General features: G+C 46.5%; 1 protein-coding gene across 2 annotated transcripts in view; it reads right to left on the bottom strand.

The window, feature by feature from the left end:
* The window catches only part of GNAO1 (G protein subunit alpha o1), a 174,016-nt gene that overhangs the window by 46,331 nt on the left and 101,185 nt on the right, over nt 1-26,500 (bottom strand). For both annotated transcript variants that reach the window (XM_081200867.1, XM_081200866.1), the window contains exon 4: nt 6,006-6,166. In XM_081200867.1, the coding sequence (XP_081056993.1) occupies nt 6,006-6,166 (161 nt within the window). The remainder of the gene's footprint in view (nt 1-6,005; nt 6,167-26,500) is intronic.

The following is a 26,500-nucleotide window of genomic DNA, read 5'->3' on the forward strand; positions in this document are numbered from 1 at the left end:
GCGATAGATTCTGCATAGGGCTGAAGTTGCTTAGCGAGAAATTTAGCGAGATTTTGTAGAGGTGAGCCTATGGAGCTGACTATTGGTCTGAGTGGTGTTCCTTCTTTGTGTATCTTGGGGAGACCGTAGAGTTTGGGGCATCTGGATGATTTTTCTCTGGGGATGATTCTTAGCTGGATTTCTTCACTGATAGGAGAGGCTTTTATTTTGGATTTGGTGGTTTTTTCCAGATAGGTGGTGGGATCTGTTTTTATAGGTTGGTAGGTAGGGTCTTGGAGTAGATTTGATAGTTTTGCTTGGTAGTCCGATGTGTTCATCACAACAGTGGCATTACCTTTGTCTGCTGGGAGAATGATTATGTTGTTGTCTTTCCTCAGGTTGGTGAGTGCTTTCTGTTCTTCTTTGTGTAAATTGCTTCTGGGTGGTTTGCTGGAGCAGAGGATGTTGGCCCAGCCACGTACATTGGACAAACAAACAGACGAATAAATGCACGTATCGCAGAACACAAGAATGCCGTCAAAAAAGAAGAAAAAACTTCCTCTCTTTACCAACACATGAAAGAAACAGGACACGAAATTAATTTTTCAGATTCCAAATTGCTCTTTAACACGGAACACCACCACAAGAGAATAATCATGGAAGCCATCGAGATAGAGAAACACCCTCACAACATGAACAAGCGTGACGATACGTCCCGCCTGCCAGACATCTGGAAAATAGCCCTCCCCACAAAAACCGACACCAGAACCAGAGGCACACAGAACGCCATCTCCAATCAACCACACCAGACCCAAACCCAGACCCTCTCCACAGATAAATTACAGACACCATCCAGTAGCCAAACCATAGTGGCACCTCCGGATGCTGCACCCCCCTGCAATCCTTACACAGATCTGGCTGGCACAGGGCACAAAACCACAGCTCGCCCCTATACACGAAGCCAAGCCAGAGCACAACTAAGTGAAGTACAGCCATCTTCTCAGAAAAAACTCTTTACAAGCTCAAGAGGTCAAGACACGAAAGCTTTAGCAACTAATCCACACCTAATGACCCTCCTAAGTGGTACTCAGAATATCACTCAAGAAATCACTCAAGATATCCCTCAAGTAATTAATGAACAAAAGAAGAAAAGACACACTAACCTGGGAACTTCCTCTCTGCCCAGAACGTTGGAGGCTATACACCACACCCCCTCAACAGTATTTATAGGAACTCAAACACTGAGATCCTGCTCTGTTCCAGTAACAAGAAGCCGAAAGCACCAGCCTGAAGATGACGAGTGAGACCTCGTCGAAACGTCGCCTAGACACCCCAACTCTTACACGGGAAGACACCCGAAGACACCAAAACCTCCATATATATATATATATATATATATATATATATATATATATATATATATATATATGCAGTAAATAAAATATGCCATTTTGTACACATGACTTGGCTGGAAAACTGCATTTCAACATTTAGAGAAGTGTGAATTTCAATGGATGGCTGCATTTTGGTTTGCATATGTTTCGGAAAGCATGAATTTGATAGATTCGCCTTTAAATGCACACTGAACTGAATTTATCCCAGCTCCACTCCTTATCCAGCCTTCCCTGTGCCTTTGCTCTCCACTTTAGTTGACTTTTTTCCATTTTTATTTTTTACAGTTCCCATCTTCCTTTGCCTAGCAGGAACAAACTCCCCTAGCAACCAACTATCTGAAAATGGCATTTGTTTCCTTTATGGCAGACTTGCGCTTGTTAGCTGGTCTCTGCTGAATAAAATGCTTTAATGGGCCTCTGTGAATGAGAGCCAGAGAGAGGGAAGGAGCAAAGAGGGGCAAGGACAACAGGCTCATTGGGTATTCCCAGGTTGTAAAGGGGAAAAGAGAATAGGCTTGTCCAGCAGGCCTGGCACAGCCAACGCTTCTGTAAATGCCGCTTTGGAGCACTGAGGACTGCATACAAATGATGGAGTCTCAGAGGCTTGAGGATGGCAGGATCAGGGATGATATGTCTGCAGGAGTGCAGGAAGGGAGGTCAGAATGCCAGGCTCATCTGCAAGCGTTGAATTGTGAGCAAGGAGGGCCCTATGGCATCGCCCTGTGTGTAGCGTTGCCATACTTCAAAAAGCAAAATTCCTGACTCCTGCAAAGTTGTTGAGCATTATTTAGGACTGTCTTGCCAAAGTGGTGCATGCTCTAGTTATCTCCCGCTTGGACTACTGTAATGCGCTCTACGTGGGGCTACCTTTGAAGGTGACCCGGAAACTGCAATTAATCCAGAATGCGGGAGTGGGAGTGGCCGCCGGGACCACATAACACTGGTCCTGAGAGATCTGCATTGGCTCCCAGTACGTTTCCAAGCACAATTCAAAGTGTTGGTGCTGACCTTTAAAGCCCTAAACGGCCTCAGTCCTATATACCTGAAGGAGCGTCTCCACCCCCATCGTTCAGCCCGGACACTGAGATCCAGCGCCGAGGGCCTTCTGGCGGTTCCCTCATTACGAGAAGTGAGGTTACCGGGAACCAGACAGATGGCCTTCTCGGTAGTGGCCCCCACCCTGTGGAACACCCTCCCTTCAGATGTGAAGGAAATAAGCAGCTATCTTCTCTTTAAAAGACATCTGAAGGCAGCCCTGTTTAGGGAAGTTTTTAATATTTGATGCTGTATTGTTTTTAACACTCGATTGGAAGCCGCCCAGAGTGGCTGCAGAAACTCAGCCAGATGGGAGGGGTATAAATAATAAATTATTATTATTATTATTATTATTATTATTATTATTATTAGGAAAACCCCAAAATTGTTGAGCTTTTTAAAGGAAACCACCAAAGTTGTTGAGTTTCCGGCTGCTTTTTCCATCATATTGCCATATATCCAGGTTTCCCCTGACATTTTGCCACTTTGGCAAAATTTGCTGCTTTGGGAAAATTCAACCCTGATGCCATTTTTACACCTGAAAACAAGGACATGTCAGGGATTTTCTTGACGTATGGCAAGACTGTATGTAGTTCAACAACATCTGGATGGCCACAGGCTTCCCACTCGGGCAGATTCCTGCCTGTCTCAATAACTCCCAAAACAGGAACAGAGACCCCTTTTCAGCCATACTTGGCAACCTTCTGAGGGACACAGGCCAGAGATGGGTTGGCCAGGGCAAAAGCATGGAGAACCAAGAATGTGAATTGTACCTGTGCACAGTAGGCTAGTTTCTAGACACACTCGCCCACCTCTCGCTCGCTATCCACCATCCATGATCCAAGCAGGATCAGAGTTCAAAATCACATTAAGACAGCACAAAAAAAAGAAGAGTGCAGTGCAACATTGCTGGTGAGGGGCAAAGAGGCCTGGAGGTTTGCATTTGGGCCTTGTGTTCCCCATGCTTCTCCCAAAATTGGCAGCCCAAAATCCTCCCCAAAGAGAACAGAGAATAGTTTGCAAAGGAAGGGCTGGTAGCCATGTTCACTGCAGAGCTTACGTGAGTGCCGATGGAGACAACTTTAACAAATAAGGTAGGCTTTATGTGTATTGATTATCCATTCAGTCTCTGGCAGAGGAAGGTGCATGTGCTCTTATGGGGAGTGTCTGTGGCCAGTGATGATAAAGAGAGATGGCTGTCCATGAATGCATCTTCTTCCAGATGCTGCCAATGAACAAAAACATATGTATATGTTCTCTCACTATCTATAGCATCTCTGATCTAAGTAGGAGGAAGGCAGTCAAAGGACTTACCCATCCTACCGATCTTAAATGGACTCACTCATTCTGACCTCCTCCTGCCAAAGACCCTTGAAGTTGGAAGTCACTGTCTTGATATACCTCAGGGAGGCGGCCTTCAAGGTATCTGGACCACACACCTGGCTGGACTTTGAGATCACTAGGAGATGCCCCTTCTCACAGCACCCCAGATCTCTGAGATGTGGCATGTGGTGCAGACCTACATTCAGTGAAGGGTCAGAATTGGAGCAAACTCATAAATTCATAGATTTGGGCTGGAAATAACAAGAAGTAGCTTCCTCGTGAGGTCAGCCTGGCGATGGCTCACTGTGGGGTGGGCCAGAAATTCCCTACCGTTGGTGAAAGGAATTGCAATTCTTTTTAAATTAAGCTTTTTCTAAATTGCCATCTATGCATACAAAATTGCATATGCAAAGCTGTGTCTGCTTTTTGTTGATTCCCCCCCCCCCCTTTTTGGTGATGTGTATAAGGCGGCAACCTACCTTTGGTAGCCTTCCCTTCCATGGACTATTGCAGCCCCTTTTAAAGGTCACTGAATATTTACTTATTTAATTTCCATGCTGCCCTTCATCCGAGGATCACAGGGCAGTTTACAATATAAAATCACAAAAATATACACCATAGTAACAAACGAAGACAAAAACCCCCAGTTTATATGGTTCAAAAGATTGTTTAATTTGCCCAAAACTTGGGAGAAGAGAAATGTTTTTGCCAGTCGCCTAAAAATATGTAACGAAGGTGCCAGGCGAGCCTCCCTGGGGAGAGCATTGCACAAGTGGGGAATGGGTCTGTGCTGAGCATTCCTGCAGGATTTCAAAAAGGGGCCTTTCTTGGCCCTATGCAGAGAGGTAAGGGATTGAACCTGGGACCTTCTGCGTGCAAAGCACTTGCTCTGCCTCTGAGCTGCATTCCCTTCTCCTAACAAAGGTCTTAACAAATCCAATCATTTGCTGTTGTGCCGCCGCTGCTGTTTCCTGTGGGTGACGTATTGTATCACTGGCCAAACTCCTGAATCTTTCCTCCCCTTTTTTCGTGTACAGCTGTGCCAAATTATGATTACTGATACCTAAATGCACAGGATCTCACACTTTATTCTGTGGCACTTTTACAAAGTTACATCTGATGGAGTTGCAGTTGCCAGCAAAAGCGCACACCAGCTCTGCTCAGCAAAATATAGGATAAAATTAATTTTTTAGACACCACGCTGGTTGCTACTTCCAATGTGCAAAAGCATCTTTGCCAAGTGAGAGCTTGAAGTCTGAAATGAGTTCCCATCTCGTATGCCATGAGGCATCGTAGTCTTCCCAGCAGGGCCAGCCTAGGGCGTTTTGCAGCTGGAGGCAGAACAGAAACTGCCACCCTCCCACCTCCTCTTCCTCTTCCTTTTCCGGAGGCAACTGGAGCACCCTGGAGAAGCCCTGGCATGCTAAAGCAGTGGGGTAGAAAAAGGGAGTCTGGAGCGGAGCAAGGAACAGTGATGGGGGTCCGGAAAAGAACAGAAGGCAGTGAGTGGGTGCTCCTTCACTCCCTGGGTCTGCTGCCCCAACCAGCTGTTCCCCGGCTTCCACCTGAAACAACTGCCTCACCAAGTCTCCTGGCAGTGCTTATTTTTTTTTTTTATAGAAAAAATGATGTTGGTACTCATCATGAAGTTGTTACACTAACTGACACACTTTTGGCGGGGAAGGTGCCAGTACTGTGTACCCTTGAGTACCTCTAGAAAAAAAGCACTGCCTCCTGGGCAGGTAGCCCTGCCTCCCAGCCACTTATGGGTAAGATGATAAGGGACATCACTGATCCATCTAGACAGGTATGGTCCACACAGGCCAGCTGAGATTCTTGGGCAGATGTTACCAGCAATGGCCCATGAGCTGGGATGGTGATGGTGTGGCAGTCCTGTGCTCACCAAGATGGGGATGGGACAAGGCAGTGGCAAAGTCAGAGGAACTCCGGGTTGGCCAACTCACCACGGCCAACTCAGAGCTCTCCTGACCTCACCACAGGCATGTGCCTGCAGAGCCACAACTAACCTGGAGCTCTCCTGAACTTATCACTGTTCCGCCCCACCCTACTGCTGCCCCAGAGAACGGCAGCACTTTTCCCACTGGGAAGGCACTGCTGCTGCTCTGCCCCCTTCACGGGCCACTGCTGGAAGTTGCTGCTTCCAACAGTCCTGCTGTTTCGAACTCTTTAAGTGAAAATGCCTTAAAATGGGTGCAAAGCTTGTGGAAAGCTATAGCCTCTCCTTGAGACCTATGGGACCTATGGGATACTCACTACTGAGCAGAGTCGTTGAGCTGATATTCTCGGGACCGGTTGAAGCATTCTTGGAGGCCAGAGTCTGCCCAAAGTCTCATCATTGCTGAAAGGAGTTCTGGAGAGAAGGGCTCTGTGTCCTCCATCCGACTGACAACGTCACAGACCATCTTTGCATCAGCCTGGAGAGAAAGAGAGAAGAAGCGGGACATGTCATATTTGCACAGTGTTGAAGAATCCACAGGAAGGAAGTATGCAAAAGGTGGGAAAACATTCAATTTCTTAAACCATTCATTTTTCCTACAAAACTCATTTGTTTTAGTTTCATGTACTTAGAAAGGCACTCATTATCTGAAGAATTACCACCAGCTTTTGTCACTCCCACTCATTTCCCACTGATACTCATGTGAGTCTCTGGTGACCCACTAATTGTGAATTTGGAAGCAAGTACAGAATTTCACACTTGTTGTTTTGCATTAGAAATGAAGTTTCTAGTCCTTAAGGATATACAAATAGGCACAGAAGGGTGTGTGAGCAATGCCTTGTGAGATTTTAAAATAGCTTGGGGAGTCTAGAGAGAACTTCTGAGGTTTCAGGGTAGCATCAGTGCCCTGCATAACTCTGTGCCCTTCTACCCAAGCCCTACAGATGTGGGATACACTGGACCAAGTAAGGAAATACATGCAAATTTGCTGACGTTTCACAATTGATGATGATGGTGGTGGTGTCAACTGCAGCCCAAATAAGGTTGTTCCCTTAATGTGGACAGCATTATCGATGAGCATATGTTGCTTCACCTCTGCCAGGAGAACAAAGGAGGAATTGATAGTGCCTGTTGTATGCATACTTAAACTCTGGAATAATAATACTATAACAACCAATCACCCATTTACTGAGCACTCATCCTGATTTGCTTGCAAAAAGTTTGCAGGGAGATTAGTCAATGTAGCAAACATTATTCCCCACTCCCCACTGTGTTTCCCCACCACTTTCCTTATTGCAAGAAGTCTGATTTTGCAGGGCAAGCAGGTTTGCGGTGCAAGAGCTCCAATCAACTATAATGGTGCAAACTAAATTTGCATGTATGCAATTGAATCTTACCCCCAAATAGCAACAATTTGGAAGTTCTCTACATTAACTTTTCTTATCCATCAGATATCTGGTTGCTAATATACATAATCAGAATATTCATTCTCTCTCTCTCTCTCTCTCTCTCTCTCTCTCTCTCTCTCTCCTCCCCCCATCTTCCTTCTTCTGTTTTCTACCTTTGAAGCATGACTGCAGCTTTTCCTTTTCTGGCAAGACCTTCACACAGTGCTGTAGCTCTGCTGAGGAAGCTGTTTGCTAGAATGCATCAATTTCTTTTCTTCAAACTGCAGAAACACACTGTTGGAAGGGGCAGGTGCTTGTTCGCCAGCAATGGGTTGGGTGCACATGCCTCTCAAGCCAAGCAGTGACACAGTGTAATTTATTGCGGCGCTACTATAATTTGGGGAAACTGCACGCCAAGGAAAATACGATGGCAATTGATGACAATGATCCTGTGGTCAGGAGTTGGCAATGTAAGGCCCCACAGCCTGTGTCTTGCTTGCCAAAGCTTTCCCCATACAATGACTTAAAAGGAGGATGAGCCATTGCAGAGCAGCAATGCAGAGAGCCTGGGGAGAGCCTGGTTGAGCCAGATAGGCTGCCTACCTCTACTCTAGTCTGGTGATTCCCAAACTCTCCCTGCCCCAGATCACTTGCTGAGGGTTGAAGAGGTCTGCTTAATGATTTTTCTGTTTGTTGTAACAATTGTAATGAGCTGCGCTAGATGCTGTGTAGCTTTTCAAAATGATGTCATTTTTAAAATAGAATTTTAACACGTAAGCAAAACAGATATACACAATAAATTAACTTCTTATTTTTTAAAAAAAGAGAGCCTTACAAAACAACTTTGCAGCCAGGAAGAGAACTGTATGGCTTTTAACCGGATGAAGATTCAATTCATGGGTAGGCAAACTAAGGCCCAGGGGCCGAATCCAGCCCAATCGCCTTCTCAATCTGGCCTGTGGACGGTCCAGGAATCAGCATGTTTTTACATGAGTAGAATGTGTCTTTTTATTTAAAATGCATCTCTGGGTTATTTGTGGGGCCTGCCTGGTGTTTTTACTTGAGTAGAATGTGTGCTTTTATTTAAAATGCATCTCTGGGTTATTTGTGGGGCATAGGAATTCATTCATTTCCCCCCCTTCAGAATATAGTCCAGCCCCCCACAAGGTCCGAGGGACAGTGGACTGGTCCCCTGCTAAAAAAGTTTGCTGACCCCTGATTCAACTCCTTCATTATAGTCTCCCTTAACTTTGTTGGCAATCTTCTCCACTCCTTTCAAGTGCCTCCTCCTATCAGTTCCTCTTTAACTTTTGGACAGACACTCCCCCCCCAACACACACACACACACACACACACACACACAACCCCCCAACAAGCTAATGAAGATTAAGCATGCTTGAATGCCCAGTGTCAGTTGGAAAAGAGAACTGGAAAACGGAGAGTTGACATGCAAACAGAAAGGCAACTGTTTGGAGGAGCACGTAGCTGGCTGGCTGGAAACCAGGAGCACTCTTGTTAGGAAGTGAGGATATACTGCAACATTTTGTCGCAGGTCATGCTTGAATGCTAGCAGGTCTCTATAAGCAAAACAGAATCACAGAACTGTAGAGTTCGAAGGGACTCCAAGGGCCATTTAGCCCAACTCTTTGCAATGCAGGAATCACAACTAAGAAATTCCTGACAGGTGGCCATATACTTGAAAATCTCCAAGGAAGGAGAGTCCACCACCTTCTGAGGGAGTTTCTTTCACTGTCAAAGTGAAAACCTCTTCTTAATGTCCTTTATTGTAATTTTAATCCTCTGGTTTGGGTCCTACCCTCTGGAGCAGCAGAAAACAAGCTTGCTCCATCCCTATGTGACAATCCTTTAGATATTTGAAGATGGCTATCATATCACCTCTCGGTCTCTCCTTCTTCAGTCTAAACATACCCAACTTCCTCAGCTGTTCCTCATAAGGCTTGGTTTTCAGACCCTCTGTCATCTTAGTTGTCCTCCTTTAAGCATGTTGCTGCTTGTCAATATCCTTAAATTGTGGTGCCCAGAACTGGACAGAGTACAGTGGTGCCCCGCAAGACGAATGCCTCGCAAGACGGAAAACTCGCTAGACGAAAGAGTTTTCTGTTTTGGAGGTGCTTCGCAAAACGAATTTCCTATGGGCTTGCTTCGCAAGACAACAATGTCTTGCGAGTTCCTGCTGGTTTTTTCCCCTCCCCCCTTTTTCTAAGCCGCTAAGCCGCTTATCAGCTGATCCGATCAGCAGATAAGCTGCTAAAAGCCGCTAATAGTGCTAATCCGCTAATCCGTCAATGGGCTTGCTTCGCAAGACGAAAAAACTGCTAGACGAAGAGAATCACAGAACGGATTCTTTTCGTCTTGCGAGGCAGCACTGTATTCTAGGTGAGGTCTGACCAATGCAGAATAGAGCAGTACTGCAGGCAGTGACAATTTTGTGATGCACAAGCCCACCCTGCCTCCATTCCACCCTTGTTCTGCCCTTTTCCAGGTCCAAAAGGACCCACACGCCGGCGGTTGTGCATCAATTGGACATGTGCAAAATGGTCCACAGCTATATTAATTCCCTTGATCTGGGCACTAAACTTCTGTTGATGCAGCCTAGAATAGAATTAGCTTTTTTGCGGCCGCATCACGTTGTTGACTCACTCTTGGTGTACCTCAAGGAGTCCTTCACTTGTAATAGCCTGCCACACATGTTTATGCTGGCCCCATGTAGGCAGTCTGGGCCATCAGTCAGCAGGTTGTTGGCTGTTCTTTCTACAGTTGCTAAAAGTTCTGGGCTTCAGACTGAAGTGTTCAAGGAAGATGGTTGGGAAGAGTGAGAGGAGAAGGCATCTCACAGCTGGCAAAAATGTGCGATGAGTTGCTTTGGGAGGGGCTGATATGCAAGCTTGTGGTCCTGGAGGCAATCTGGCTGTCAGGATATCAGTTCTTTAAGAACCAACATGTCCTTAAGGACTTGTCCTCAATCCTTCAACTTGCACACGTGCTTAAACAAGTGCTGTGCCAAAATCCATCCTCCTGTTTCTCAAACTTTTCCTCCCCTTGCATTTTTCTGTCTTGTTCTCAAAATGTCGGTGGGGTTTCAAGCTTATCTTATCGTTGTGAGGTGGCCAAGACTGATGCACATTTTCTTTCTTTCCAGCAAAAAATGACTCCAGGCCTCTGCAGCCTTCCCACCCACGCTTCCTGATCTGAAAAAAGTCCCAGGAGGGGACTTACCCCATGCTGCCTTCTCCTGGGCTTTAACTGAAGTACAGATAGCCAGGAGGAAGCAATGTAATGTGGAAAGCTGGGGAGACGGTTGTGCAAAGGAAAGGAAAGACACTCACCAGCCCCCTTGGCCACCTTGACATTCAAGCAAATGCAGCAGAAACCCCAAACTCTGTTCCACAGAATGTCACTGTTTTTTGCTTTGATAATTTTCAAGTGTGATTTCTTTTTGGAATTCATTGATGAAGAGTGGGTTAAAAAAAAATATTGGGAAATTTCCCTCTGGTGCAGCACTCACTTTAACGACATTGGACTAAATGACTAAATGCATGTCTATATCAATTTGCATTAAAAAAATACTTTCTCTAAATAGCTCCAGTGAGGTACACGAATACTTCACAATTGTGTGCGTGATATTCTGCCTTCAAATATTGCATTTTACAACCTTTGAATGTTAATTCCTTCTTTCTCTTGTCATCGTTGTTTCTGTGTTAGTCTTGTTGCAGTTAAGGATGGCTGTCAAACATCGCATCTCCCCCCACCCCCCGGGAGCACCGTGCTTTTTGACGCCATCATTTCACCCGCTCGAAAGGCAGTCACGTGGGCCTATTTTACCCATACATGTGCACCAGTGGATCTCTTGGCAGACGGGAGATGGATGTGTGACGCGGTTCTGTCGAAAAGCATGGCACTTGCAATGCTGTGAGGAGACATGAACGTTCCCTCCTGGTGGTGCTATTACCATAGTAGAGGCTCATTCATGCACGCAAGTCATTATTTGGTAATGCTGCCATCGTATGCAGAGAGGAACCTGCCCCAAGTGTATAGTAATCGGGCACAGAGAAACCAAACATTGTGCGTCTTCACGAGCCCTTAGCTAAGGCCACTGGGGGCACTTTTGCTGCTTTCCCTCCCACAGCTATATTTTAGAATGTGCCCAGCACTTTAAAATTAGGTCAGGAATGAGAGGTTGGCTGATCCAAGTAAGTCCTTCCATGGGAGGAGGCGGTTTTTGCCGATTCCTCCTCCTTCCTTGCTCTACTGCCCACTTGGTTCTGGGCGCTCCCCTATCCCTAAAGAGCAGGTTTTTCTGGTGTGGCAAAGTGAATGAGAAGCTGAGACTTAAGGCCACTCCATTCTGTGAGCAGAATCTCACTTAGGGATCTTTGGGTCCATCCCAGGCTCACAGGGAACCGGTGCACAATTTGAGGGCACTCTCACATACCACATTCTCATTGGAGGCAAACGTGTTTGAAACCATTTTGTTTAAGCAAGCCTAACCAGACATGTCTTTTAAAGCCCATTGTTGATTTTAATTATCTTTTGAATACTTTTAAATACCTATCTTTAACATACTTTTATTGATAGTTTTAATGTTCTCTTGTTGCTGTTTTTAAGTCGTTTACATGTGCGTAGCCAGGATTTGTGGGTTTTTGGGGGGGGCAGGCATTATGTTGGGGGGGGGCAGAAGTGAGTTATCTGCGATACGATCGGTCAGTTAGTTAAGTATTTCTAACAGGGAGAAATTGAAGCAAGCAAGGCGCAAGAAAGAATTCAATGGCACATTCCAGTCAGGCAAAAACATATGGGCGGCATATAGAGGGGACTGGGGGCCACATTTGGCCCCCAGGTCTGAGGCCTAGATTGTTGCTGTTTAAATCATGGTGCATTGATAAGCGTCCAAGGTGTTGCAACAGCTTTACGCTCCTGTTTATGCCACGTCCTTCCTACCTATCTTGTTCCGTGAGAAATGGTATTTTCTCTCCACTTTCTGCTATGTGGACAGAGCTTGCTTATCTTAGGAAAAGGCACCTTATTCAAGGAATGCCAATTGTCACAGATCTGATTTATGATACAAGGGAAGAGGAAGGACATCAATGGAGAGTGATGATATAGCAGAAACAAAATCTAAATAGGGATGCAGGACAGGAACACATCTCTAGTGACGCTGAGATCCTCAGCTTGGGACAGATGCTGAGCTAATGTGTCAAGACAGAGGAGTTATTTTGGAACCCACCAGATCAGCAGAAATGGCACCTCCCATCCACTCATTTAAAAAAAACAAAACCCCACATGATGGTTTTCACTTTTATCTCCTTTCCAGTGGAAGTCCTTATGAAGGAACTATCAAAAGTCAATGGAAAGGAGATGGTGACATAAATGTGTCCTTGGCACATTTCCTCAGAACAGAGGTCACAAATTGCCCCAAAGAGAATTCCTAAGCTCTTGAGCTCCTTCCTCCTGTTACCGCCCCTTTGATCCCTTGAAGAGTACCTCAAACCATAGAATCACAGAACTGTAGCGTTTGTCGGGACCCCAAGGATCATGTAGTCCAACTGCCTTCTATCCAGGAATTTCAACTAGATTGCACATGACAGATGAAAAACCTCCAAGGAAGCAGAGTCCACCACCTCTTGTGGAAGTCTGTTACACTGTTGAGCAGCTCTTACTGTCAGAAAGTTCTTCCTGATGTTTAGTCAGAAACTCCTTGCTTGTAACTTCCTCCCATTGGTTCAAGTTCTGCCCTCCTGAGCAGAAGAAAACAAACTTGCTCCATCCTCCATGCGACAGCCCTTTAGATATTTGAAGATGACTATCATTATCTCCTCTCATCTCCTCTTTACCAAGCTAAACATACCCCATTCCATCAAGCGTTCCTCATAAGGCTTGGTTTCCAGGCCTTCCATCATCTTGGTCGCCCTCCTCTGCACACAGTCCAGCTTGTCAATATCCTTCTTATATCGTGGTGCTCAGAACTGGATGCTGCACTCCAGGTGTGGCATGACCACGGCAGAATAGAGTGGGACTGTTACTTTCCTTGACTGGGACACTAGACTTCTGTTGACTCATGCTGAGCTTATAGTCTACCAAGACCCCTAGATCCTTTTCACATGTCCTACAGACACGCCAGGTGTCTCCCATCTTATATTTGGGCAGCTTCCTGCTTAAGTGCAGAACCTTGTGCTTGTCCCTATTGAAATTCATTTTGTAAGATTTGGCCCAGTTCTGATCCGTTATGGTCATCTTGAATCCCGATTCTGTCTTCTGTTATGGTCATCTTGAATCCCGATTCTGTCTTCTGCGGCATTGGCTACCCCTTCAGGTTTAGTGTCATCTGCAAATTTAATGAGCAGCCCCTCAATACCTTCATCCAAGGCATTTATAAAGATGTTGAACAAGAACAGGCTCAGGACAGAACCCTGCAGCATCCCACTTGTCACTTTTTTCCAGGTTGATGAGGAACCATTAGTGAGCACTTTTGGGGTTACAACTACCAGTTACAAATCCACCTAACAGTTACCTCTTGCAGTCCACATTTTACCAGCTTCTCTGCAAGAATATCATGGGGGACTTGGTCCAAAGTCTTACTGAAACTGATACACTACATCTACGACATCCCCCTAACACACCAAGCAAGAGAGAGATTTGTCTGACATGACTTGTTTATGAGAACCCCAAGCTGGGTCTCAGTAATTATAGCATTGTTTTCTAAGTGCTCATGGACCAAAGGACCTTAGCTGAAGGAACACATTCCATTCCATTTCTTTATTTAAATATTTCTAGAACACACTTTTCACAAAAATACAGTGATGTTCAAAATTACAGTGCCTTCGATAAAAGCTTCAATAAAAGCTGGTTGCTGGTGGAAAACATGTTTCAAAGATCTGCCTGAATCTATTGGATCCAACTTTTACCCAAGATCCCTTGGAAAAGTGACATTTGCATGCACATACATTCTCTCTCTCTCTCTCTCTCTCTCTCTCTCTCTCTCTGGGGTGAGGGGAGTTAGAAAGGGGAGAGAAGTAACCAGAGGCACTCACACAAAAATCAAAATATGCCTGTGGAACTAAAAAAGTTGCCAACTCCCACCTTAGCAGATTGGATTGAAAAAGGCGGAAGGGTTCCTCCCCTGAAAACTTGCTTCATTTAAAACTGAACAAGTTTGAAAAGGAAAGAAAAAATAACAGCCACACGCATGCACCAAAGGATCTCCACACAACGCAGCCACCCACTGAAAGGGCACTGAGCCCAGGCCTCCACAATATGCATTCGTTAGCTGATTTAACAAGCAATTAACAGTCCAGGCAGAGATGATGCCCCTTCCTTTTCGAGCTCTCCAGGACATGTCTCAAACTGTGAGTGACCTTAACATCTCTCCCCCTCCCCTCTGGGCCCAGCAGGTAAGATTTTGAAATGCGACCTGGCTGGGTCCCCCCCCCCTTCTCTTTCCAGGCCAGCCTTCCACTCTCCACCTCCCTCCCCAGCCAGCCCTCCGAGGCAGTGGGATTCAAACCTCCTGCCAGGCTATGCCATCTGTACCGAAGTGCACAATTAAATAAGACAAAACAGGGAAGGGGGGGGGGAAATCCACCACCCCTCTGCATCCTAGCAGTTTCCATCCCACTGGGGTTTTGTTTAATGAATACCACGGTGGTATTTCAGACAGGAGAGAGCTAAAAATATATAAGTGGGCACTCGAGGGATGGCTGGACCAGGGCGGAGGGGAGGGGGAGAGAAAAGGCAGCTTGTTGAAAGGTGCCACAATTATTCCTTTTCCCACCCTGGCTGTTTTCCCATTTTCTTTCTTTCTTTTCTTTTCTTTTTCTTTTTTTTAAAAAAAAAACCACTCTGTTTTTCAGCTGCTACAGTCTCAGGGTTCTCTGAGGCTTATAACTACAGAGCAATGCTATTTATTTATCATGGTGAATTACTGCTGGGCAGGCATGCACTAAGCGTAAGGAATGGGGGGTGGAGTCCTTGCCCCAGTTCTTGCTCCCCTGTGAGCAAGAAAAAAGAATGAGAAGGATCGGGGCCAGTGGCACTGGTAGGCACCCAAGAGCCAGTGTGGGGCAGTGGTGAGAGTGTCATACTAGGACCTGGGAGACCAGGGTTCAAACCTCCACTCGGTGATGGAGCTCATGGGTGGCCCTGGGCCAGCCACCAACTAGCACTTTAACCTACCTCACAGGTAGCCGTGTTGGTCTGCCATAGTCAAAATAAAAAAATTCCTTCCAGTAGCACCTTAAAGACCAACTAAGTTAGTTCTTGGTATGAGCTTTCGTGTGCATGCGTATCTGAAGAAGTGTGCATGCACACGAAAGCTCATACCAAGAACTAACTTAGTTGGTCTTTAAGGTGCTACTGGAAGGATTTTTTTTATTTTGACTACCTCACAGGGTTGTTGTATGGGTAAGATGGAGGAGTACGAGAGCCATACATACCACCTTGGGCTTCTTGGAGGAAAGATGGGATAAAGATGCACAAACAAACAAACAAACAAACAAACAAACAAACAAACAAACAAATGGCTCCCAGCAATGCTGACTGTTGGTCCAGCCCTCCCTCAGTCCCTTGGCTTATCTTGCAGTGGCTGAAAGGCAGTCTGCCATATTGAATTTCCCACAATCCTCCTGGAGTGACCGCTACAGGTCAAGGAACTTGGTGGGCCTGTTGGCTACTGTTCACCCTGTCACCTGGAGCCACCGCTGAAAGGGTGTCCCCAAATAATTTTTAACTGAATAACTGAAGAGGCTTGTTTTCTTTATGGTGTCTAGAGTAGCCAGGTGAAAAAGAAGACAGGGCTCCTGAAACTTTAATTGTTTGGTGAGTGGGGAGAGAGTGAGAGCTATTAAAGGTACAGGAGCCCTGCCAGTAGCTGTAGCTTGTCACAAAGCGATTAAAGGTGCAGCAGTCCTGTCCTCTTTTTCACCTGAAGCATTGCAACTATTCACATGCTCTTGCTTCTGACCAGCAACTTGTAAAGCAACTTGTGAAGTTGTAAGTTGAAGTTGCAGTACAGCCATCTTCTCAGAAAAACTCTTCACAAGCTCAAGAGGTCAAGACACGAAAGCTTTAGCAACTAATCCACACCTAATGACCCTCCTAAGTGGTACTCAGAATATCACTCAAGAAATCACTCAAGATATCCCTCAAGTAATTAATGAACAAAAGAAGAAAAGACACACTAACCTGGGAACTTCCTCTCTGCCCAGAACGTTGGAGGCTATACACCACACCCCCTCAACAGTATTTATAGGAACTCAAACACTGAGATCCTGCTCTGTTCCAGTAACAAGAAGCCGAAAGCACCAGCCTGAAGATGACGAGTGAGACCTCGTCGAAACGTCGCCTAGACACCCCAACTCTTACACGGGAAGACACCCGAAGACACCAAAACCTGCATATATATATATATATATATATATATGGCTTTTTTTTCCCCAGCCAGAGCTCAGCTCCAGCACCTCTCAGGTGGGTGCCATTACCATTCTAAGAGAACAAGGAAGAAGTTCATGGTGAGTTCCGGCAACACTTTCTCTAGAAAAATAGCACCATATATATGCACAGTGTATATTTATTGTGAGTTAACACAAGGTAAAGAAAGGAGGGCATGAGCATTCTGTAACGACAGGGGCTCCTTCCCATGGGCAGTCCATTGCAGCCTACAGATGATGTTCCCAGATCTCCCATGCGCTGACAATTCTGCTACATTAATTACAGCGTGAATATTTGTCCCCACCTTCCAGCGCTGAGCTCTGAACAGGCAACTAATTACTGGGTCCTTAGCACGGCGCGGCTTCCCAGCATGAAGGGAGCACCCTACAAATCATCCAACGCGAGCTGTATTTAACTACAGATGTGTGTCCGATTGTATTTTTAAAAAAGAGTAGACCACACCGCCCATATCTTCTCTAAATTTGCATTTTCTCATCTTGCTGCCTCTGTCACACTCTATGCCCATCAGATCTGATCCCCTTTAAGCTGCTCTTTTTCAGTGGCTAAAACCAGTGGCGTAGCGTGGGGGGTGCAGGGGGCCCCGGCCGCACCGGGTGCAACATCTGGGGGTTAGGGGGCGCAAATCCATGGGTTAGGGGGCGCAAATCCATGGGTTAGGGGGCGCAAATTACTTGCCTTGCCCCGGGTGCTGACAACCCACGCTACGCCACTGGCTAAAACAACTTCTTCCTTCCTTCCTGACCATGAGTAGTGATGTCTCGCAGGTTACCAAATTTGGATGAGTGCTGCAGCCTGCTAGCCAGCTCCATTTGCATGGCTGGTGGAACATCTGCCTTTAAAGCCAGTGCATGCAATCACCCCCACCCCCCGAGATAGATCACTGCCAGGTGACATTTTCCCATCATTAATTTGTGGACCATTTAACATGGGTACTATTTTGGATTTTGGTTTGAGAGTGGAGATACTCTCCACAGGGGTTAAAAGCCCATCCTTGGACATGTTCTTGATAAGATACACTGCTCTGAGTAATTAATAATGATAACAGGACTTATTTAAAGCTTTGCAACCGTGCTCAGCCTGGCCTCCGAACCTTTGCAGTTGCCACTGTTTATAGCTGCTGCTAGAGATTAATTGGCTACATGGAAGCAATCAGGGTGAGGGTTTTTTGTTTTGTTTTTGTTTTAAAAAACACAATTCAACTTCCTAACTCCACTCTGCCCAGTAATTTGAGCACTGCTTCAAGTTTCCGTGGTGCTTCACAGATATTGCTGCTGTGGTCCTCATAACCAGACAAGTTTGTATTATTATCCCCAGGCTGGCCCAGGATATTTTGTTGCTTGAGGCAAAACCCCTGGTGCCATGCACCACCACTACTTCCTGTCCTCACAGCCGCCAACTGCTCACCACTTGCCACCGCCAGGTTCTCGCTTCTGCTGGATGCCTGCTGCTGCTTCCTGCTCCTCAGCAACTGTGCCATGTCCCTGCCTTGGTGTCCTCCACAGCCATGCTCCCCGCCCCTGGGGCTTCCCTGGGCCACCTCCAAGCAGTGATGGAGGAGGCATGGCATAGAGTGAGCCACGGTGGTGGAGTGTAGCTGGTGGCGGGCAAACTGATGCAGGCAAACTGATGCAGATATGTGGAGAATTGAACTTAAGACTGACGAAATGAGGAACTGAAGTAGATAGATTTGTCCACCCCTAGTTGGGGCTGGTGGGAGTTGTAGTCTAAAAAATCTGGAGGGCACCCGGTTGGGGAAGTTCATGGCAGAGACCAGATTTGAACCGGGGGCTTCCTGGTTCACAGCTCAGCCTCTTCTCCAGAACACTAGGGTTTTTTCTCTCTTTATACCTCACAATAACTATAAGGAGATTGTCAACAAAGGTCAGTGCTCCATAAAGGAAAAAAATTCCTTGTATGATATAATAAAGGGAAACGGAAAAAGGAGAAGTAATTCAAATTAATAAAAGAAAGTGAAACTGAATTAACACTATCATGATATTGTTTGCTTCAATATACTAGTCTTTTTAAATTGCCTAACCCGTTGCTGTTATTTAAAAAACTCATAAAAACAAAATATCAGACAACAAGTTGCTTTGAGAACAGACACCTGTGGACACAATCAATTATGTTTAGTCATTCTGTTGGTGCCTCAGCCAGAACAATAAAAGGCTGTAACTGTTTTCATCATTCTAGAATCATGAGCTTTGGAAACACACTCAGAGAGAAGTGGGATGATCAGGGTTCGGCCAAACACAGGAAGGATCCCTCTGGGTCCTTCCGCTCAAGGTGGGAAGGGCAGGGGCTGAGCCAAAGCATCGGGGGGTGGGGTGATTTAGTCTGTATGACTCTGCTCCTCCCAACATGGGTTTAGACAACACCACCTGGCTAGAACTCAAGTCTTGTTGTAGGAGAACCTTCTGCCAGTCTCAGCACAATCTCAAGGAGAGTCCAGTTTCCCTCTCCCCAAGGGTGGGGTTCTCTTTGAGCCTTTCTTTCCAGAATAATTAAAAAAAATAGTGAGCCAGTGGGTGCTTTTGTGGATCCCTGGTAGCAGAACACATCAAACAGCAGGTTTGTATGCCAGTGATGTTTGCCAGTGTACAGTGGTGCCTCACAAGACGAAATTAATTCGTTCCGTGAGTATCTTCGTCTAGCGGTTTTTTCGTCTTGCGAAGCAACCCTATTAGCGGCTTAGCGGCTTAGCGCTATTAGCGGTTTAGCGGCTATTAAAGGCTTAGTGGCTTAGAAAAAAGGGGGGGAAGCGAAAAAAAATCTCAAGACTCGCAAGACATTTTCGTCTTGCGAAGCAAGCCCATAGGGAAATTCGTCCTGCAAAGCGCATTGAAAAACGGAAAACCCTTTCGTCTAGCGGGTTTTCCGTCTTGCGAGGCATTCGTCTTGCGGGGCACCACTGTATATGGTTTAAGATATAACTGATCCTGTAGGCTGATGGAGTACAACCCCCAGTTTCAATCCCCAGCAGCATCACCAGGAAAGGCTGGGAATGTCCCCTACCTGAAACCCTGGAGAAGCACAGCCAATAGGTGTGTAGACAATACTGAGTTAGATGGACCAAAGCTTCAGACATCTTGTGAAGGCTTATCTTTTGGTCCACAAGATTGGGCCCCATTTTGTGTGTTTGAGTCCCCTGACATACTGCTGTTCTGTTGTTGTAGGTTGAGTTTTTGCTTTGATGTTGTGATATATTGTTTGCTCGTACATAGCACGCGCGCGCGCGCGCACACACACACACACACACACACGTAGTTCATAAATGCTTTTGAATGAAATAAAAGGTCTGACTCAATATAAGGCAGCTTTCTATGTTCAAGGTACATAATAAGCCAAGACAGAAAAGGTAAATTTTTTTTCTGGGGAAGGGGCAAAGCTCAGTGCTAGAATATCTGCTTTGAATGCAGAAGGTCCCAGGTTTCAATCCCTAGCTGCTGCCAGTCAGTGCGGACTCCCATATTCCCTTGAGCTTTCCTGAACTGGACACTGCTCTTACCTTAGCTGAGCTTACACATAATAGCACCCCCCCCCCGCTCTCTTTCTGAGATATTATTCTTAGAAGTTGCAATTTCCTTGCAGACATTCTGCCGAGCAATGTGCTGCAGAGGAGAAGGAAGGGAGGAAGGTGCTGGTGACGGAAGGAGTGCGGTCAGGGACGGCAGGCTCCTCCCCTCCATCTCCCTTGGTTACTGCTCCATTAGCAGTGAGCCTGATGGATCTTTGTCTGGTTAATAAAAATAACATAAAAAAGAGAAAGTACTCAGGACTGAGCGCAGTGATCCCAGAGCTTCCAACCATCTAAAGGGCTTTGTTACCAAGGCAACGCCTTGTCTCCTAGCTGCAAAAGGCCACGAGAATGAAGGCAGCCGATGGAAAATGAATAGGGTGATGGCAAGACAACAACAACATCAGAAAAGGAAAATCTGCCAAGAAGAGTGTGAGGGGGTGGGGGAAGGGAGGGGCGCATTTTGGGGGGTGGGGGGCATGGACAAAAATAAAACCCTGCCAAGGTTAGTTAATGAAGAGCTCAGCAAAGCCTCGGTACCAGAGCTGCTGAAAAGTGTCAATGATGAAGAAGGAAGGGAATGGAGAACAGCAAAAACCAACTCCTGGTTTGTTAAAGGGCAGTACAATGGTACCTCGTGTTACAGATGCTTTGGGTTACAAACACTTCAGGTTACAGACTCCGCTAACCCAGAAATAGTACCTCAGGTTAAGAACTTTGCTTCAGGATGAGAACAGAAATCGTGAGGCGGCAGCGCGGCGGCAGCAGGAGGCCCCATTAGCTAAAGTGGTACCTCAGGTTAAGAACAGTTTCAGGTTAAGAATGGACCTCCAGAACGAATTAAGTTCTTAACCCAAGGTACCACTGTATTCAGAAGGGCAAAGTAAAGCTCAAAGATGGATGCCGTTTCCCAGTATTCTAATTGCATGGCTTTTATTGAGGTAGTTCCACCTGATCCCTCCAGTCCATGAGCTGGGATTCAGAGAGGGCACCAGGGGAAACAGGAGAGGACAACACAGGCAGCCACAGCTTCACTCACAGCATTAGTTCTCACTGCACAATGGTGCAGTAGAGTGCAGGACATTTTTTAGAGTAGGAGCAATTCCGTCGTCTGCCAGAGCAGCAAGGTACTATAATTGTTCTGAACAGTGACCAAAGGGATAATGAGGCTTTCAAGTTTGTTTGTGACATTCCGGCATCAGTGAAGTCAGAGAATATGGAGAGTAACAAACAAACATAGACTGGATTCTTCTTTCCTTTCCTTTGATGAGGTTCCTCCTTCACGGTAGCAATCTAAATGGTAACACTTTTTTGCAATACAGTTTGCATTCCTAATTAAAGCCCAAAGGTGGTGTTTCAGCTGACTAAAGATCTTTTGCTAAAGGTCAATACGTAAAGCTCAGAAGTCAGCACTGTGGAGTTCAATAAAGCTCACGCCCAAGAAAATCCGCATAGAATTGCAGTTCTGCTGCTAAACTGTGTATTCTTGCTATGTACTATCGCTCTTTGATTCCTGGGTGTGTATCAAAACATAAACACATTAGAGCCTGTGTTTTTTAAACTCTCCCTTGGGCTTGCCTACGTGGGCTGTTATGACGAGGTCCTGCACTTCAAAATTTACCACTACACTGCTGCCAAAGAATCCAGCCACTTTTCAAACCAGACAAGAGACTTGACTCTTTGGCCATAGGAACCTGAAACAGTGTGAACTGGCCCATCAAGACTCCATATTCCCTGTTCCTGAACCTCAAACTGCCTGCAAAGATGTAGCAATGACCCTGACACAGAAATCTGGACGGAGGGTTTATTGGCCTTGCGTGGAACATTCCCTCCCCGAAAGACCAATTTAGGTGATGATGCCTTCAGTGCTCTGCCTGATGTTAAGCCCTTTCCCATTTCCCAAGTCATCTGCTGTACAATACCCCTGTTGCACTCGATCAGATGGAGCCGACAGGGGAACTGGCTCACCTTGTGAGATGGAACACTTCCTGCCTGCTCCCTATGGGGCTGGAGACTGTACACGAGAGCCAACCTGCTGGCTTCCACTGCAGCTGATTTACTGTGATTACAGAGGCAATTTCAGATTGGGTTTTCCACCCGCATCTTCTCTATCTGCCCACAAGGGAGGGCAGGGTGGTTGACGACTCCTCTTCCCTTGCAGACAGGAGCTTAGAATGGGGATGGTGGGAGTGCTAATCTATTGGGAGTTGTAGTCCAAATCAAGTTGGTGAAGGCTGGTTTAAAGCTTCAGGGGTGAGAACCAGCAGCTTGGAATTCTGATAGTGCCTCTTACATGCCTGGATGGGGGATGGAGAGGGGTGTGTGAGTGAGAGTTAAAACTAGCCTCTTGTATAAAGGTGAAATGGGCACCCAGTGTTCCGGCCACTTTTGCCTCTGGCCCCGCCCACCAGGGGCATGTGCCCCCCCAAAAGAATGTGGCCCTTCAGCCAAAAAGGCCTTCCCACCCCTACTCTCCATCAGTAATCACTGCCCAGCAACTGTCTTCTTTCCCCGACAGCTCGAACCGGCTTGGAAAGCTGTGTGCCGCCCCTCCTGTTTGCTAGAAAGTCCCAGAGACCAGTAATGGGGCCATTGAGAGGGCAGAGACATGTCCCCATGTTCCCGCCAACATCACACTTGTCTCCATTCAGGGCTTCCAGATGGAAAGCTCCATCTCTGCCAAGTGGCAGCGTCTCTTGCCAGAAAGCAAAAAGCACCACAGAAATAAAAGGAAACCACGGGAGCGGAACTGTTGCCCCAAGCTGGCATTGCAGCTCCCAGGATGGAGGCAGGCTACTCCTTGAGCCCTCGGGCAGAAAAATAGCGCAGTTCAATCTGGGGAGGCCACGTTCCCCACTTTACAGGGCTGGCTGGCCCATCTCCAGTTGAAAGAACTGGAAGAAGGGAGAACAGGAAGGGCTTTCAAGTGAAGAACATGAGACGAGCTCAGCTGCTGGATTAGGCCAAAGGCCCATCTGGTCCAGCCTCCTGTTCTCACAGTGGCCAATCAGATGTCCCAAGCAGGACTGGAGCAAAACTACACTCACCCCATTTGTGATCCACAGCAACCCCTTCACAATGGAGGCCTAACATAGCCATTGTTACAGTCATCCGTAAGAACCAACTCCTAGGGGCTGAGGTCCCTTCGCCCACCCCCCAATAAAATATTTGAGGGGGCCAGGCCCCTCCCCCAGCTTATGGACATTGCCATTCAAATGAACCACATCTTGTGATTGATTATGCGGGTTGGGGCTCACCTGCCCCCCTCATATTTTATTCAAGTTGACACCCCTGCACCCATCGATAGCCTCCTCCCCTTTGAATCTGTCTAATGCTCTCTCAGAACCACTGAAGTTGGCGGCCATCACCGTCTCTTACAGTAGCCATAGTTTAGCTACATCTGTCCATGGTTACTCACCACAATGGCTATGTTCCTCCTACACTGGCAGAGGCAGTAATGCTTCTGAATATCAGGTGCTGGGGACCTGCTGTGCTCAGGTCCTGTTGCAGGCTTCCCAGAGGCATCTGTCTGGCCATGGTGAGAACGGATTGCTGGACTAAATTGGGCCCAGCAGGCTAGTGTGTGCAGCGCCACTGGATTGGCTGTTCCCACGCTGTACCAATCTCCCCTCATGTTTTGGGTTACTGGCAGCAACCTCCGTGCTGGGTTGCCAGGTAAGCAACACCACACCAGCCTCCTCTGCCAGCCACTCCTGAATCCAAGGGAAGGGGCAACTTCTCCACACCCAACAGATCAGCCTTCTCCCACCTGGTGCCCTCTTGATGTTTTGGGCTACAACTCCCATCGTCCCCAGACATCACAGCCATTTTGGACAACAACTCCCATTTCCTCCAGAGAGCATGGCTAACAGAAGATGCTGAAGATGGCTGCTGTAGATATTATCTACTGAAATTCTTTGGAAAAAAAAAGAATTGGATGGATTCATGGAGGAGTTTATCATAGGTTATTAGCTGTGATGGCTAAATGAAGCTTTCACGTTCGGAGGAAAATCTGAGCACCAAACATAAAGGGAGGAACCACCTCATCTTTATGCCTGGCTTAGGTGCTTCCCATTGGGGAGCCTGTTGGCCACTGTGAGAACAGAATGCTGGAGTCAATAGGTCAGCCTTGCCCAACCTTAAGGTTTAGGCTACAACTCCCATCAGCCCCAGGCAGCTTTGGATTTGCAGTCCAAAACATCTGGAGGCCACCAGTTTGGAGAAGGTTAAGACAGGCCTTTGGTCTGATCCCGCAGGGCTCGGGCAGCTGCATATTGCAGGGGGCTGGAATAGATGATCGTCAGGCCCCTCTGTAAACTCCTGCAAATGATTTCTCTTGCTGTGCTCACATGAATGGGCTATTTTCGGAGTAGTTGTTTTGTAAGCAAGCCCTGAAAAGCGGCACCTGCCTCAGTTCTTAGAAATGCAAACCTTCCAGTATTGCTGAAGTCCACCTGCACTTTTAGGCCTCAAAACAGTTCTCTCTCGTTCTGTCAAGTGGATGGCTTGGACCAGAAGAGCCAATGCTAGTTTACATCAGGCCTCAGAATCCAACCCTCTTTCAGAGTTGCATCCCGATGCAATTTCTCCCCCATCTCTTACTTGATGGCAGCGGCATCAAATATTTACAGCCTAAAACAACTAATCTCTTTTTGCTGCAGCCACATTTTCAGGAGAGCTGGGAATTGCGCAAGTTATTTGCCACCTACAGAATTTGGAGCTTAATGAAAGTGTTCCCATCCAACGCCCCAGCCCCCTGCCAGTTGCTTGCTTTTAAAACCAACAAACATTGCAAGCTTAGCATGACTGGAAGGCCAATGCAGAACAGGCCCAGCTGAGTTGCTGCCAGCTTTGATCACTAGGCAATACTGCCATGCATCTAGGTGAGGGCCGCCCTTGGGCCTGGTCTGGGAGCTCCAGCTGATGCAGAATGCGGCAGGAGTTACAGTGTGGTGTGCTTAATGCCAAGGTTGCAGATTCGATCCTTGTATGGGGCAGCTGCATATTCCTGCATGGCAGGGGTTTGGACATGATGATCCTGAGGGTCGCTTCCAACTCTATGATTCTATGTGGAATAAAGTGGAACTGTTACTTTGCATGACTTGGGAACTACAGACTTAATAGGTTATTCTAATAGTGTTGTTCCTTTGTCATCCCACCTTTTCAGAAAAGAAAAGAAAGGAAAAACAACACTCCGTGATCAGCTTCATGCCACCCTGATTTTTGAATTTATTTTTAAAGAAAACTATTTCCATTACATAGGGACGTGGGTGGTGCTGTGGGTTAAACCACAGAGCCTAGGACTTGCCGATCAGAAGGTTGGTGGTTCGAATCCCCACGACGGGGTATGCTCCCGTTGCTTGGTCCCTGCTCCTGCCAACCTAGCAGTTCGAAAGCACGTCAAAGTGCAAGTAGATAAATAGGTACCGCTCCGGCGGGAAGGTAAACGGTGTTTCCGTGCACTGCTCTGGTTCACCAGAAGTGGCTTAGTCATGTTGGCCACATGACCCAAAAGCTGTACGCCGGCTTCCTTGGCCAATAAAGCGAGATGAGCACCGCAACCCCAGAGTCAGCCACAACTAGACCTAATGTCAGGGGTCCCTTTACCTTTACCTTTGTGTGCTTTGAAAACAGATTTCCTCCCTAAGATTTGCGTTTTTCATTGACTGCATTTCCTGCCTCAAGTGTGCCTCAAGTGCCTCATAACGATGAGGTGAATTTGTTTGTGTGCGCATGTGTGCGTGCGCGAGAGCATGAGTGAGGAGGGGAGAGGAAGAGAGACAGAATTCGTAAAATATTTCAGTGGCACTAAGAAATTATGTTTCCCCCTCTGTTCACATTGTTCGCTTGTTAAGGCGATGGCTTCCATGCTGTTGTGCCATACAAATTTAATCACAACTGGATGCCTGTGTTGTATATAAATATGAATATGTTTTCATCTGAGAGAGATCCATTAGTGGAGAAGACGAGTCCTTAAATGATTTGAAGTACTCAAAGCATCTTGGGTAATAAAGGGTTTTGGTTTTATTTAATGGCTCAAGGAAGAGAGATACACGCATAATTTGTGTCACCTTGATTATGCTGCTTAGCTAATGTCTTGAGAGTAAACGGTAGACTAAACCCCAACAGGGGATGAAGACATGTCCTAGTGGGCCTCTCTCTCACTCATGCTCTGCTACAGTCTCTGCCAACTAGGGACGGTTGAATCGGCCAATCTTCATTTTTCTCCATTTCTCATTTTTCCAATCTTAGGTTCAATTCTCAACATTGACAAATCAGTTTGCATTTTTTTTAAAGCCTCATGAAAATTCATCCGCCCTTAGGGCGATTCCCCCCCCCCAAAATACAAAATTTCGCAAAGCAATTTCCTTGATACAATGCATTTTGTACATTATTTTCTCTAGCATATGCATCTCCATGCACACTTTATGCATTTTTGTAC

Source organism: Podarcis bocagei (genome assembly GCF_964188305.1).
Source record: "Podarcis bocagei genome assembly, chromosome: 7".
In the NCBI taxonomy this organism is placed as follows: domain Eukaryota; kingdom Metazoa; phylum Chordata; class Lepidosauria; order Squamata; family Lacertidae; genus Podarcis; species Podarcis bocagei.